The 15,806-nt window shown below is 52.1% G+C and overlaps 1 protein-coding gene across 3 annotated transcripts in view; it reads right to left on the bottom strand.

The window, feature by feature from the left end:
- RILPL1 (Rab interacting lysosomal protein like 1) overlaps positions 1-15,806 on the bottom strand; it is a 31,673-nt gene that overhangs the window by 15,267 nt on the left and 600 nt on the right. For all 3 annotated transcript variants that reach the window (XM_036276816.1, XM_036276815.1, XM_036276817.1), the window contains exons 2-4: positions 8,877-9,027; positions 2,552-2,670; positions 1,752-1,973 (exon numbers count right to left, since the gene is read on the bottom strand). In XM_036276816.1, coding sequence (XP_036132709.1) covers positions 1,752-1,973; positions 2,552-2,670; positions 8,877-9,027 — 492 coding nt within the window. The remainder of the gene's footprint in view (positions 1-1,751; positions 1,974-2,551; positions 2,671-8,876; positions 9,028-15,806) is intronic.

A 15,806-nucleotide genomic window follows, 5' to 3' on the forward strand; every position in this document is an offset into this window, starting at 1 on the left:
AGAGAAAAACAAAGCTGAGAGAAAGGCTGAAATACATTCCTGATAGTATCATTTGGGCGCCTGGAACCAGCTATACCTGAAGTTATCCTTAACTCAAAGCTTTTAGTTACTCAGCTAAAAAATTCTTGGGAAAAAAAAAAAATCCTTAACCCATTTTAACTTAGGCTGTTTCTACTTTTAACCAAAAGCCGGCCCTGACCTCTCCTTGCAAGACTTCTTTCTCTTACCTCCCTATCTGTACCCCAGGTTTCCGTCCTTCAGACAGCCTCGCAGTGTCTGGCCTGAATTCACAAGACACTTAATGACTGTGCTGGGACTTGAGCCAACGCCACGGTGAGCTCATCTGTCTTACCTCCCTGACCTGTAACCCGGGAGACTAGCACAGCGTCCGCACACCTGACACAAGCGATAATCAGAAGAAAGAGCAAGCCCCGAGCTTTCCGGAACAGCTCCCTCTGCTTTTCTGAAGCGGCATGTCCGTCTTCACCCACTGATCAAAACCTAGCTCTCTGAGCAGCGCTTCCTTCAGTCACGGGCCTTCCGAAGCCAAGCCCACCTTGAGCATGAATTGCCTTTTTTTTTTTTTATCCTCACCCGAGGACATTTTTCCATTTTTTTTTTGTTCAGACAGAGTGGGAGGGAGAGAGAGAGAGAAACATTGATGTGAAAGGGACACATCAAGTGGCTTGCTACCCACACAACCCAACCGGGGCCGGGGACAAACTGCAACTGAGGTACGTGCCCTTAGCGGGTACCGAACCTGGGTCTCTCCAGACCGTAGGCCAACGCTCTAACCGCTGAGCCAAACTGGCCAGGGCTGAATTGCCTTTCTTTATAAATTGAGATGTAATTCACATACAATAAGATCCGCTCTTTTAAAGTATAGAATTCAGTGTTTTTATTTTAGTTATTTATTTTTCTTTATTGATTTTAGAAAGAGAGAAAGGGAGAGGGAGAGAGGAATAGAAACATCGATGAGAGAAATCATCGATTGGCTGCCTCCTACGTGGCCCTCACTGGGGATTTGGCCCACAACCTGGGCATGTGCCCCAACCGGGAATCGAACCGGTGACCTCTCAGTGCATGGGTTGACGCTCAACCACTGAACCACACCGGCCGGGCCAGAATGCAGTGTTTTCAGTACATTTTGTTGTGCAACCATCACCACTAATTCCAGAACATTTTCATCACCCAAAAGAGACCCCGTTCCCATTAGAAGTCACTCCCCAGACCCTCCTCCTCCAGCCCCTGTGACCACCAATCTGCTTTCTCTCTCTGTGCATTTGCCTGTTCTGGACATTTCAAATAAATGGAATCATGTAGTATGTGGCCTGTTGTGTTGGCTACTCTCATGCAGTGTGTTTTTGAGGTTCAGGCATGTTGTAGCATGTCAGTGCTTCATTCCTTTTTTATGGCTGAGTAATAGTCCACTGTATGGACAGGCCCCATTTTGTTTATTCGCTCATCAGTCAATGGACATGTGGGTTGTTTCTACCTCTTGGCTAGTGGAAATAGTGCTACTATGAACTTGCAATATAACCTGTAGTTATTTGAATGAGTGAGTGAATGAATGAATGAATGAGTGGCAGGTGCCTCGTAACCATCTGAGCTGAATACCCTGGGCTAAAAGCTGGGAGCGATGAGCTCGGCCTCTATCCAGCTGCATGTGCTCCAGGCAGCAGCTGGCTCTCTGGGCCTCCTGCTTCTATAATGGGGAAAACAAGGCAGCCTCCAGCCGGCTGCCACCTCACCTCAGGCTCCTCCTCGCCGTTCTGGCTGAGTCCACCCTGCAGCCTCTCCCGCAGCTTCCCGAGCTCCGCCCGCAGGCTGCCCATCTCCTGCTCCTTGGTCTGCAGATCTGCCTCCAGCTCGACCTTCTGTTCGATCAGGGCCTTGCCCTGGGCTTCCACCACGGCGACGCGGTGCCGGAGGTCATGGTTGATCTTCATCAGCCGCGTCTGCTGCTGCTGCAGCTGGAGAGAGAGAGGCCACGGTATGAGCTGACCGGCTCACGCCGCCACAAGGGCAAAGCATCGCACGTGTGCCACGCATCCTGCAGACGTCTTCATTCGTCTGACATTTGTTCACATAGCTGTGTTGGTGCCAGGGATGGGCACTTTGTATATTTACTACGGTAATTTTATGACAGATGGGTGGTAAGTGCCTTGTTAGTATATTATGACAATTTCCCAGCAGATGGAAGGAACAGGCCTTGGAAAGGGGTGAGTTTTTCTAATTCAGGCAGAGACACTGTATAGGTTCCTGGAGCAGCCTGGGGGACACGAAGAGGGGTGGGCTCCGGGAACCATCTGTTTAAGGGGGAAGCCTCGGGGTCAGAGCAAAGGCTGGTGAGGCCTGGGGACTTCCCCAGGGTGTGTGCGGCAGGAGTCAGGCCACTGGGCACGGCCAAGGTCCCTCCTGCTATTTCAGGGCTGGGCCCACCAAGTCTCAGGTGGGATCCCCACCCCACGCAGCCCACGGAATGAGACCCAGTCTCTTGCTAGAACCCACTGGCCGGGGGGATGCACACTGGGTAGGGCTTGTCACTTACTGCCTCCACGTCCTCGTTCTTCAGACCGAGCTCCCTGTCCTTGGCACGGATCTCGTCGCGCTGTTTGTCCACCACCTCCTTCAGCTTCTTCATCACCTGCCGCTCCCGCTCGGACATGCCTGGGAGGGGGCGGGGCGAGACCTGCAGGTGAGTCCGTGGCTGCCCTGCCGGGACCACCCGCCGCTTCCCGCTGGGATGAACCAGCCGGGCCTCATCTCTCCATCCAGCCGTGGCCCGAGGGACGAGAGGACGCCGTGTTTCTCAGACACAGTGTGCGCACGGGTGTGGGGTGGCGCTGAAGTCACATGTGGGCAGAGTCTGTGCAACAGCCACAAAAGGGTCTGCCGTCTGCTCCCTGAGCATCTATCCTACAACAAACTCGGCGGGAGGTGGGGGCACTGAGGGCGAAGCTCACGTGGGGGGCAGCACCCACTCCTGGAGAAAGCAGGCAGGAAGAACAGCTGCGGGGCAGGGAGAGCAGGAACCAGAGAAAGGAAACCCAGCTGCGTCATCCACCTTTACGGGCGTCTGCGGCTCTGAGGCTGAGCGGCGTTGATGGAAACGGTTAAGACCCTGGGTCCGAAGCTGGATTTCCTGGACGCAGTCCTGGCTTTGCCACTCATCTGCCACTGACCTCAGCCTGTTTTCTGACCTGCCAGCAGGGTCCTGAGGAGCGCCCCGGCCCCACGCCCGGGCGCTCTTCTGAGGTTGCTCTGGTTAATCTGTGAGAAGCCCGGCGCCAGGCCTGTACAGAGTGAGTCTGGTTAGCTGTCATTTCATCCATACACTGGACACACCAGGCCTCCCTGCTCCAGAGGCAGCAGCTAAGGTCCAGTCCAGGGGCAGTTACAAGAGCGCCTTGAAGAATTCAGAGGGTTGTTTTTCATAGACTCACAGACAGCCCCGGCCGGTTTCGCTCAGAGTTGCAGCATTGGCCCAGGGACTGGAGTCTCAGGATCAATTCACAGTCTAGGGCATGAACCTTGGCTGCAGGCCATTCAGGAGGCAACCAGTCAACATGTCTCTCTCACATCGATGTTTCCCTCTCCTCTCTCTCTCTCTCCCTTCCCCCCTCCCACTCTATCTAAAAAAATCAATGGGAAAAATATCCTCTGGTGAGGATTAAAAAAACAACAACAGACTCAAGGACACTTAAAAGGTGGAAGACTTCTGAGCAATCATTTAGTCACCCAGCAATTCAAGATCTTGAGATTTAAAGAGACATCGAGATAAGTGATGGAGCAAGTCCAAAGTGGGTCTCACAGGAGCCACTTTTGTAGTAGCAAAGAAAAATGGACCAACACCCACCAACAAGGAAACAGTTAAATCAACAAGGCCCTTCCACCCAGTGGAACACTATGTAGCTGGTTAAAAGACTGAGATTAATAAAAACTATTGTCTGGCTGGTATGCTCTTTGGATTGAGTATTGACTCATGCACCAAGAGGTAGTAGTTCGATTCCCAGTCAGGGCACATTCCCAGGTTGTGGGCCAAATCCCCAGTGGGGGGCATGCAGGAGGCAGCCAATTGATGTTCTCTCGCATCTATGCTTCTATTTCTCTTCCCCTCTCCCTCTTTCTCTAAAATCAATAAAGAAAATAAAATTTAAAAATAAATAAATAAACTCAAGGCTGTCTGAGTGCTTAACTGCCATGCTATTAAAAACAAACAAACAAAAAAGCCCTGGCCGGTTTGGCTCAGTGGTTGGAGCGTTTGCCTGAGGACCAGTGTCCTGGGTTCAGTTCCCACTGGGGCACGTACCAGAAAAAAAAAAAAAAGATAGAAACTCTGGCCAGCTGGTTGCTCAGTGGTTAGAGCATCGGCCCATGGACCAAAGGGTCATAGGTTCGATTCCCAGTCAAGGAAGCGTAACTGGGTTGCAGGTTGAATCCCCAGCCCTAACTGGGTTGTGTGGGAGGCAGCCAATCGATGTGTCTGTCACATATGGATGTTTCTCTCTCCCTTTCTCACTTCCACTCTGTCTAAAAATCAGTGTCGGAAATCAATGTCAGGTGAGGATTAACAACAAAAAAAAGACTGAGATACAATGTTACATGAGACAGGCAAGTCACAAAGTCATAGCAACACTGTTCACAATGGCCAAACATTGTAGAAACAGCCCACATGTCTATCAGCAGAGGAATGGATAAACAAAGGGTGGGCTATCCGATGGAATATTACTCGGCCACGAAAAGGAATGAGACACAGATTCACACTGTAACACAGACGACCCTCAAAAACATGATCCTGAGTGAGGAAAGCCAGACATAAAGGCCACATGTTGTCAGACTCCATTTAAATATAATGTCCAGAACAGGCAGATCCAAAGATGGAACACAGATCAATAGCGGCCTGCAAATGGGCACACGTATTCTGTCCGGAGTGATGGGAAACTTTAGAAATCAGATTGTTGTGACAGTTGTACAACTCTGTTGTGACAGTTTAGTAAACGTCAGTGGGGGAAAAAAGTATTTTCTTTCCTTTTTATGCAAGGGTACACAGCTGATTTTTTTTTTTTTTTTTTTTATCCTCATCCGAGAACATTTTTCCATTTTTTGTACAGATAGAGTGGGAGGGAGAGAGAGGAAGAGAGAGAGAGGGAAACATCGATGTGAAAGGGACACATCGAGTGGCTGCCACCCGCACGACCAACCAGGGCCGGGGACAAACTGCAACCGAGGTACGTGCCCTTAGCGGGAACCGAACCCGGGTCTCTCCGGACCGCAGGACGACGCTCTAACCGCTGAGCCAAACCGGCCAGGCACAGCTGATTTTTTATTGAGCTGAAATTCCTACCAAGTTGGTCCCCACATAAGTTTCCACTGGTAGGACAAAGTCAATATCTCAGTCCTTGGGCACATCTCTTTTGTTTTCTTGAATTTTTTTTTTCTTTATTGATTTTAGGGAGAGAGAGAGAAGAAGGGAGACAGGGAGAGAGATAGAAACATTGATGAGAAAGAACATTGATTGGCTGCCTCCTGCACGCCCCCCACTGGGGATCTGGCCCACAACCTGGGCATGTGCCCTGACCGGGAATCAAACCGGCGACCTCTTGGTGCATGGGTTCACGTTCAACCACTGAGCCACACCAGCCGGACTCGGGCACCTCTCTTACTGGACGGCACTACCTTTGATACTTTTTCTCAACCATCCTGGGGGTCAGGAGCTGTCGTTCCCATTCTGCAGGTGAGCAACCTGAGGACGGCCAGGTCAGCGACACCCAGCTCGGTTTTCCTCCTCTCCTGGCGATGGAGTTGTCTGCCCAGAACCCAGGAATCTCCCAGACCCGTGACCGTATCTCTGCACCCCCCTTTCCCCTGTCCAATGGCTCTGACACCTGTAATTTACGTCTGCATGTGCTAACAGGTAGTTTCTACTGTTGCCCTGAGAACAGGGGGCAGGGAAGTGCTTTCGAGTCTGCAGAACTCCAGGCCGTGGGAGGCAGGAGACCGCCCAGGTGGCTCTGAGCGCGGAGCCCGGTATTAACTGCCTGGAAGGCCACGCTGTTCCACACAGGGCTGGCCCCTCTCACCCCATCTCACACGGCACCCCTAAATCCTCAGCCTCCCCTAGGCACTCGGGTCTCATTTAGCAGACTACACCTTCTCCCAGGGACCCGTCTGCCCGATGCCTGTTCCTCTCGCACGGAAAGATGTTTTTGTCCTTGTGTTCCCATGGTTTCTGGTGCAAAATAAAAAGAACAGTGAAAGGCACAGGCGCACCTGGCCCCTGCCTGGTCTCTCCGCCTGGTGGGGACTGAGCGTCCCCGCGCTAACCCTTCAGGAGCCGGAGCCACGCTAGGTGCCCGTTGAGTGCATCTCAATCGCACCAGGTGGACTGCTCCAGGACCGCAGGGCAAGGCTGCGGAAAGCCGAGCCGACCTCTCCCACGCGGAGGGTGTGACGCGCAATGACGTGTGGCAGCCGCCCAGGGCACTCGGGGCCACGCCTGGGACCCCCAGGCCTCCTGCGCATCACTCGGACAGGCAGGGGAGTTCCCAGCTCACCCCCAGAGGCCCGGGGTGCCCTAAAGAAATGTCACAGACAAGAAGATGGCTACAGGCCCTGGCCAGTTTGACTCAGTGGTTAGAGCGTCGGCCCGCAGACCAAAGGGTCCTGGGTTCGATTCCAGCCAAGGGCACTTACCGCGGTTGTGGTTCGTCCCCAGCCCCAGTTGAGGTCATGTGGGTAACAACCAATGGATGTATCTCTCTCACATCGGTGTGTGTGTCTCTCTCTCCCTCTCTCCTGCTCTATCTGAAGATAAATGCAAAAATATCTTCAGGTGAGGATTAAAAAAAAAAAAAGAATTAAGAAGATGGCTACGGCCCTGGCCAGTTTGGCTCAGTGGTTGAGCGTCAGCCTGCGGACCAGAGAGTCCCGGGGTTCGGTTCCCACTAGGGGCACGTACCACCAAAAAAATAAAAAAGATGGCTACAGGTTCCCCAATAAGCTCAACACAGTTGCCGTGGGACCCAGCAATTCCACTCCTAGGTGTAGACCCTGAAGCACTGAAAACACACGCCCCACAAACACCTGGACTGGCATGTTCGGAGCGCCACCACTCCCAACGCCCATGGCTGGAAACGACCCAGAAGTCCATCGACGCAGGCATGCGTAAGCCTGCGTCTGTCCATACAACGGAATATTACTAAGCCACGAAAAGGAACGACGAACTCTCTCTGCTTCAGCTCTTCAAAAAGGAGGTTGGACCAGAGAACAACAACTGGTAATAATAACAGCTCACACTTGCTGAGTGTATGTACTGGGTATGATTCTAAACAGTCCACACAAATTCATTCATTTCATCCTCAGCAACCTGATGAGGAAGAGACGGTCATTTCCATTATCACACGGGGCACGTAGGCACACCAAGGTCCAGTGGCTTGATCAAGGTCACTCACAGGTAAGTGCTGGGGCCAGCACTGAACCCTGGCCATGTGGCTGTAGAACCCATGCCGATAACCACTACGACGTTTGTTTCCATTGCACGAATCACATCTCAACAAAGGAGACCAAGGAACAGAGAATTTCAGCACGTGGATCCAACCTTTCCCTTTCTCTTGGCCCCTACATTCCTTATCAGTGTGCTACTTAGCCTCACAGAGCTGTCCCCCAAGTCCTGAACCTCAGGGGCCCCACCGAAGTCCATCCCCATCCCATCAAACCTGGGAAGGGCATTTGTGCGGGACCCAAGATGTCTACTCAAACTAAAGAGATGGGTCTGAGATGCCTGCGGGGTCAGAGGCAGCCTCTGAGTGGGAAGGAGGCAGGCGGGAGCACAGAGCAGATGGCGCCCACGGGGCCCTGACCAAATCCCACCCTCCCCCTTGCTTCCCCAGCACCGGCAGAGGGCCTGGGTGGAAGGGTCTAGAAAGCTGCTGGTGGGATGAATGACAGCTGAGGGGCTCCAGCACCACTCAGACCTGGGTCGCTCACTGCTAAATGCGTGCCTGCGACAAACACCTCCGATTGCTTCCCAGCACACTGGAAACAAAAGCCAAACCTTCGCCTCTAAGAAACCAGGTGCTCTGACCCCTGCTGCTCCTTCTGACCTCATCCTTAACCCTCCATTATCTTCTCCTGTTACACTGGTCTTGGTTTTTCCATAAACACTCATGCCCCAGGGCCTTTGCATTTGCTTCCCTCCTAAGATATTTGCATGGTCACTTGGTCACTTCATTAGGGCTCAAAAGTCACCTCATCAGAGAGTCCTTCCCTGGTCACCTCTATCCTACACCTGTTTTATCTCTGCCACAGCACTGGCCACCATCTGGAGCAGGGTCCTCTATTAATTTGTTCACTTTTTTTTTTTTTTAATCCTCACCTGAGGACATTTTTCCATTTTTTGTTCAGGTAGAGTGGAAGGGAGAGAGAGGAAGAGAGAGAGAGAGAAACATCGACGTGAAAGGGACACATCGAGTGGCTGCCACCCGCACGACCAACCAGGGCCGGGGACAAACTGCAACCGAGATACATGCCCTTAGCGGGAACCGAACCCGGATCTTCCTGGACCGCAGGCCGACGCTTTAACCGCTGCACCCAACCGGCCAGGGCTGTTCACATGTTTGTCACGCGTCTCCTGCATACTAGCACACGCTTCATGGGGGAAGATGCTCTCTCTTGTCCGGCGTGTCTGCCCAGTGCCCAGACAAGGGAGACGTTTGTAACAATGTACTGAATGAGCCTCTCGGTTTCCTCGTCTGTATGTACATTAGGCCACACCATTCCGCTCAGGCCGAGCGATGGTGACAACAGGGGACTGGCCCCCCACCCTCGCCCAGGGACCCGCACCGGCGACGACCCCTCGCTGACCCTCCTCTTACCTTCGTGCTTCTGGAACTCCTCCTCGGAAAAGCTGACGTCCTTGTGGGAAAGGTTGGTCAGGAGCTGCTTGTTCTCCTCCTGCAGCTGGGCGATCTGGGACAGGAGGTCCTGCGCCTCCCCTCGCCACACGTCCTCCACCAGCTCCAGCTCCTGGAAGGCGAGGGCCGGGGGTCACAGCCTGCCGGGGCTCTGGGTCGCCCCTTCCCCACGAGAGCCAGCACGGCGACTCTGCACGCAGGAGGAGGCGCCCTTCCTCTGCTCAGACCTGGCCAGGTGAGAAACGCCCCAGGGACCACGGAGCTCACAGTGCCCCTGTCCACTGTCTGGAGAGGAGAGGGAAGAATGAGCGGCCCCGGGTGACGGGGACCCTCACATTCCCAACCTCTTGGGGAGCCCGTCCCTGATCTCTGGGCAGACCCTCAGTCAGGACAAACCTCTCTCCAAGGGAAAAAAGAGGCTGCAAAGACCCCGGGGGTTGCTGCCTGGCCCCAGAGTTCCTCACATGCATCTCTTCATGCAGTCTTAGGCAATCTGTTTAACCACGCTGAGCCTCAGTTTCCCTCAGTTGAGGAGCCCTAATATAAAGGTTCAACAGGGTTAGTGTGAAGATAAACGAGATCCGTCTATTAAAATAATTTTGTGGCCCGGCCGGTGTGGCTCAGTGGTTGAGCGTCGACCCTGCACCAAGAGGTCGCCGGTTCGATTCCCGGTCAGGGCATGTGCCCAGGTTGTGGGCCCGATCCCCAGTGGGGGGCCTGCAGGAGGCGGCCAGTCGATGTTCTCTCTCATCAATGTGTGTCTCTCTCTCTCTCCCTCTCTCTTCCTCCCTAAAATCAATAAAGATAAAAAAATAATTTTGTGGATGGCTGTCATCAAAGAACCAGATAATAACAAGTATTGGCACGGATACAAAGAAACGGTAAACCCCGTGCACTGCTGGTGGGAATGCGAAACGGTGCAGCTGCACGGACAGCCCGGCAGTTCCTCCAAAGACCCAGCAGAAAGGAAAACACGTCCACACAACACGTACGTCCACGTGCACCGCAGCACTGTTTACAGCCCTCCCAAGGTAGAAACCACCCACGTGTCTGTCCATCAGGCCTGCACGCATGAACAAACCGTGGTCCATCCGCACAAGGGAATATTCCTCAGCCACAAAAGAAATGAAGCACCGACACCTGCTACCACCTGCGTGAGCCTGGCAACGATCACCCTGAAAACAAGACACAGCAGCCAGACACAAAGGACCACAGGTTGCAGGACTGCACTGATGGGATCTATCCGGAGGAGGTCGATCCCCAGGTGCAGAAAGCGACAGCCCACTGTCCGAGGCCAGAGGTTGGGGGTAAATAAGGAGCAACTATTACGGGACACGGGTTTTCTTTCTTTTTTTTTTTTTTTTATCCTCACCGGAGGACATTTTTCCATTTTTTGTTCAGATAGAGTGGGAGGGAGAGAAACATCACATGAAAGGGACACATTGAGTGGCTGTCTCCTGCACACACGACCCAACCAGGGCTGGAGACAAACTGCAACCGAGGTACGCGCCCTTAGCGGGAACCAAACCCGGGTCTCTCTGGACCTCAGGCCGATGCTCTAACCGCTGAGCCAAACCGGCCAGGGCGACACAGGCTCTTTTCGGAGCAGTAAAACTGTTCTGAAATTGATTGTAGTGGTGGGTGTGCAACACTACGAACAGACTAAAAACATGGAATTGTATTTAAATGGGTGAACGGCATAATATGCAAATTTGATTCCGTAAAGCTGTTTCAAAAAAGAATGGTATTTTTGTAAAAGCAGCTGAACAGCGTGATCGTCTGGACAGGACGCTAGTGTAGAGGGGGGACCCCAGAGCTGTTCACCTGACTTTGCATGGTTCCCCCCAGCTGATCTTGGACATGTTCTTCAAGCCTTGGGAGCCATGGAAATGAGGGAATAGCGTAGTATGTGCTGAGGGCTGTCTCGGGGACGAAATGGTTAGTATGGAAATCGTCTGGAATAGTGCCCAGCACCCAGAAAGGGCTAAGACTGTGTGAGCAGATTTCTGTTCCTCCCACAGCCCATCACAAGCCCAGGTGGCCGGATGTCAGCATCGCCCCCTTTGTCTCCTGAATAAGTTCCTAAACCCCGTCTCCTTTGTCAGGAAATGAGAGGTAATAACTAAGTATTCGCACAGCTGGCTCAAGGTCACCAGGAGAGGGGAAGGGCAGGGCTAGAGGACAGAAATGGCGATGGACCCACGGAGTGGGCATGGGACCTTGGCACACGCAGGGGAGGCTGGGAGCAGTCAGTTCCCACCTGGCATGGGCTGGGCACACAGAGGGCCCGAGCAAGTATCAGCCAAGTGTAACTGGCTGGGTAGGCTGAACAATGGTCCCCACAGACGCCCATGATTTAACCCCTGGAACTTGAGAATATGGGGCCCTGCATGGCAAAAGGGACTTTGCAGCTGAGATTCAGTTAAGGATTCTGAGATGGAAGAGTCTCCTGCGTCATCCGGGTGGGCCCACGGTCATCACAAAGGTCCTTCTAAGTGACAGAGGCAGAGGTCAGAATCGGATTCTGAAGGCGCTCTCTTGCTGGCTTTGAGGTTGGTGGAGGGGCCACCTTAGCTGAGGAAGACAGGGGGCCTCTAGAAGCTGGAAAAGGCAAAAAAGTGGGTTCTCCCCTAGAGTCTCCTGACCCCTTGATGTTAACCACGTGAGAACCATTTCTGACGTTCGACCTCCAGAACTCTAGCTAGCGTTACTCATGCTGAGGTTACTCATAATATCATACCATCCAGTATGATGATAAGTTCGCCTCGAGCCAGTGCTCTGGTAATTGGTGATGGCTGCGATAGAAGCCTTTAACTCGCAGCTCTGTTCTGTCTTCTCTCAGGGAACTCGTTGACCTGGGGAAGCTGGTTCCTCTGAACTGACCATGGAGAATTTAATCTTGACTCCATACCAGCTGAAAAGGCTCTTGCAGGAAGTCACCCCTGACTGATCACCTTCTTTGCCTTCTCTCAGCATTAATGGTCTTCACACTCCTCACACTGACCTACAAGGACCAGCATGATCAGACCCCGCCCCTTCTAGACCTCCCCCTTCCCACCCCTACTCCTCACTCACTCTGCTCTAGCCACACCAGCCTTCTTTGTGTCCCTTGAGCACACCGAGCTCATTCCTACCTCAGGGCCTTTGCTCTCGCTGTGGCTTCTGCCTACAATGCCCCTCCCCCAGATCTCTTTGTGGCTGGCTCCTACACTTCAGTCAGATCTCAGCTCAGATGTCACCTTCTCAGGGAAGCCTTCCTGACTGCCCTACCTATTAAACCCCACCCTGGCCAGCCTCTCTAATAGCTCCCTGTTTGGTTTGCTTCATAGCATTTATTATAACCTGATGTTTTAAAAGATATTTTTGTTTAAAAAAACAATCTTACACTAGAGGTGCACCATTCCACGAAGTAGCCATAAGCCACATGTGGCTGCTGAGCTCCTGAAATGTAGATGGTCTGAGTGAATGAACAGGAAGAGTTAAATACTCGCTGGATTTATAAGGTGGTACAAAAAAAAAAAAAAAGAATGCAAAATATCGAATTTATAAGGTGATGAATGTTAACATGTAAACTAAATGTACTCTGGTGATTATTTCCCAATCCATACATGTATCAAATCATTATGTTGTACCCCTGAAACTAATACAATGTGTTGATTATATCTCAATAAAAATAATTTCTTGCCCTGGCTGGTTTGGCTCAGCAGTTAGAGCGCCAGCCTGCGGTCCAGACAGACCTGGGTTCGGTTCTTGCTAAGGGCACGTACCTCGGTTGCAGTTTGTCCCTGGCCCTGGTTGGGTTGTGTGGGAGGTAGCCACTCGATGTGTCCCTTTCACGTCGATGTTTCTCTCTCTCTCTCTCTCTCTCTTTCTTCCTCTCTCTCCTTCCCACTCTATCTGAACAAAAAATGGAAAAATGTCCTCGGGTGAGGATAAAAAATAATAATAAAATAATTTGTTACATTGATTGCATGTTGAAATAATAAAGCGGTGGGCAAAAGCAGGTTTGCAGTAGTTCCTATGGAAAAAGACATGTAGCCTTAGCTGGTTTGGTTTGGCTCAGTAGTTATGTGTCAGCCCAAGGACCAAAGGGTCATGAGTTCAATTCCCAGTCAAGGGCACAGGTTTGATCCCCAACCCCAGTCAGGGTCCTGAAGGAGGCAGCCAATCGATGTGTCCCACTCATATGGATGTTTCTCTCTCTCTCTCTCCCTCCCTCCCTTCCATTCGCTCTAAAAATCAATGGAAAAATATCCTTTGGTGAGACTAATAAAGAAAACAAACATGTAGATTATGATTATTACAATAGCTCTATTAACTCAAAAGAATGTCACTCACAACTATAAACTTACTTTTGCCCACCCCTGTATTTTGGATAGACTAGGTTTGATATGTTATTGAAATTAACCTCATCTATGTCTTTTCATTAATGTCACAAGCTACATTATATTTCTTTTTTTTATCCTCACCTGAGGACATTTTTACATTTATCTTCAGAGAGAGTGGGAGCAAGAGAGAGAGAGAAAAACATCGATGTGAGAGAGACATAGCAACTGGTTGCCTCCCGCACGACCCCAACCAGGGCCGGGGATAAACTGCAACAGAGGTACGTGCCCTTAGTGGGAACCGAACCCAGGACTCTCTGATCCGCGGGCCGACACTCTAACTGCTGAGCAAAACCAGCCAGGGCGTCACATTAGATTTCTATGGGACAGCACTGTGCTAGAAATTTGGGTCCCTGATGGCTAAGACCTCATCTGCTGTGGTCACCGCTGGCTCCCAGAACAGTGCCAGGCACACAGTAGGTACTCAGCAAACACATTTGTTTAATGACTAAACGAACCATACACGCTACTTACATTGTATCAGCTGGATCCACACAGCCACAGCTTCCTAACACCTGTGCGTTTTCCCACCTGCCCCGTGCCCCGGCCCCGCCCCTGCCCGGAGACCCAGCTCTCCTTTCCTCTCTGCAAGCAGCACCAGGAGGGCACTGAGGATGCTGTGGCCGGTCCAGGAGGTTGCAGACTCAGTAACCGGGTAGAGAAAGGGGGAAAGGAAGGAAGGAAGGGAGGAAGGAAGGAAGAAAGGGACGAGCAGATAAGATCAAGGGCATTTTCCACATGTGTGGAAATAACACCTTGAAGAGCCTTTGAGACCGCGGTGGGGGGTGGGGAGGAAATCAGCTGACTCTCTGGATTCCCCGAGAATACAAGTGAAGGGGTTTGGGCCTGGGATGGAGAAAAGGATGTACTCTGATTTATGAGGGCTTGTCCTCCGTGTTTACAAACAAGCCCTGCCTCTGAACACGCTGGTGTTTACTTCCTGGTGAGAGCGTCCAGAGGCGACAAGTTCAGCTGCCTGGGCATTCCATCGTCTCCTGGCCTGGCGGCCTCTGATGCCTCCCAGCCCAGCTGCAGTACTGAGAGCCAGGGCCGGGGGGAGGGGCATGGGTGCTAGGATTTCTCTGTGACCTGGGCTAAGCCCCTTGGCCCCTGTTAATAAGAAGCACGAGAGGATTTCAAAGCCCCCTTCCCTTCCTGAGAGAGAGAGCCACCTGGGGTGGGGGTGGGGTGCCTGGAATGGGGGTGAGGTCCCCAATATCAGTCTATGAGCACCTCAGTGGAGGCCTCTCCAGGCCTAAAGGCAATGTTAACACTTACAAGGCCTTTGCAATGAACCAGGCTCTGTCCTGAGCACTTTACATACGTGAACTCCTGTAATTCTTACCACCACCCCACAAGATGGGCCCTGTTATTATCCCCATTTCACAGCCGAGGACACTGAGGCACAGAGAGGCTAGGTGACTTGCTCAAGAGCCCGTGAGTGGGAGGGTTTGAAACCAGGCTGTGTGGAATCACAGCGCTGGGGCATTTCAAGCTGCCAGGTTGATTTTGGAAACGTTGCCTAACTCTAGGGAGCTTGAGTTTCCTTCCTGACCCCAGGGCAGAGGGACCTATGAGGACAGACACAGTCCAACTGCACAAACACTGGTGCTCTTAACCACCAGGATCTGCCCTCGGGTAAGACTGCGGACACAGCCCGGGCTATTTTCACGAAAACACTAGGACTTCAAAGTACCCATGGAAAGGGGTGACGGCCCCGCTGAGAGGTTCAGAGAGGCCACGTGTGTTTCCTGAGGCCACACAGCAAGCCACAGCCTGTCAGCCTCCCTGATTCCCCTAAGGAAAGGCGTTTCCTCCTATTCTCAGTCTGAAGGGTCTGACAGGAGCTTCCCTGGGCTGAGGTTGGGTCAGGAAACCAATCTCCCACTTCCTTTTCCCCAGACACCTCGTCTGGCCGAGAGAGGCCCTGATTCATGAGCCCAGAGGGATTCTTCTTCCCAAGGCAGAGGCTCCGCGTTAAATCTGCCCCAAATCGTCTCCTTCCCCCCAGTTTAAACAGGTGGAGAGGAGACACTCAAATTATAACTTGGGACAAACCCTCCCCCCTCCCACACACACACCCTCTGTTTTTTCAGCTGTAAAATGAAGGTAATAATTCCTACCTCACAGGGCTCTGTAAATAGAGATAAAATCAAGGAGGCAAAGCACCTGGGGCACAGGTTCAAGAACGGAAGGAACCCTGGGAAGCGGTTTGCAGATCAGAACCCAGAGCTGGAGGCCACATCCTCTTTGCTCTCTGGGGGGCTCTGAGCTAGGGTCAAAAAAGGGGGCGGGCATCACATTTTCTTGGGTGACAGTGAAAGGCAGGAAGCTGACTGCGTTTCTAAAGAAAGTATTATCTAGGCACTTTAATTACTATCCCGTTTAATCCTTGTAGGGTGGATCCCATTACTATCGCCACTTGGCCCGTAAGGAAATAAAGCACAGAGAGGTTAAGTAACTCACCGGGGGTCACAGAGCTATTAAGTGGTAAAGGTGGGACTGG

This window comes from Molossus molossus, unplaced genomic scaffold (genome assembly GCF_014108415.1).
Source record: "Molossus molossus isolate mMolMol1 unplaced genomic scaffold, mMolMol1.p scaffold_m16_p_22, whole genome shotgun sequence".
Classification (NCBI taxonomy): Eukaryota; Metazoa; Chordata; class Mammalia; order Chiroptera; family Molossidae; genus Molossus; species Molossus molossus.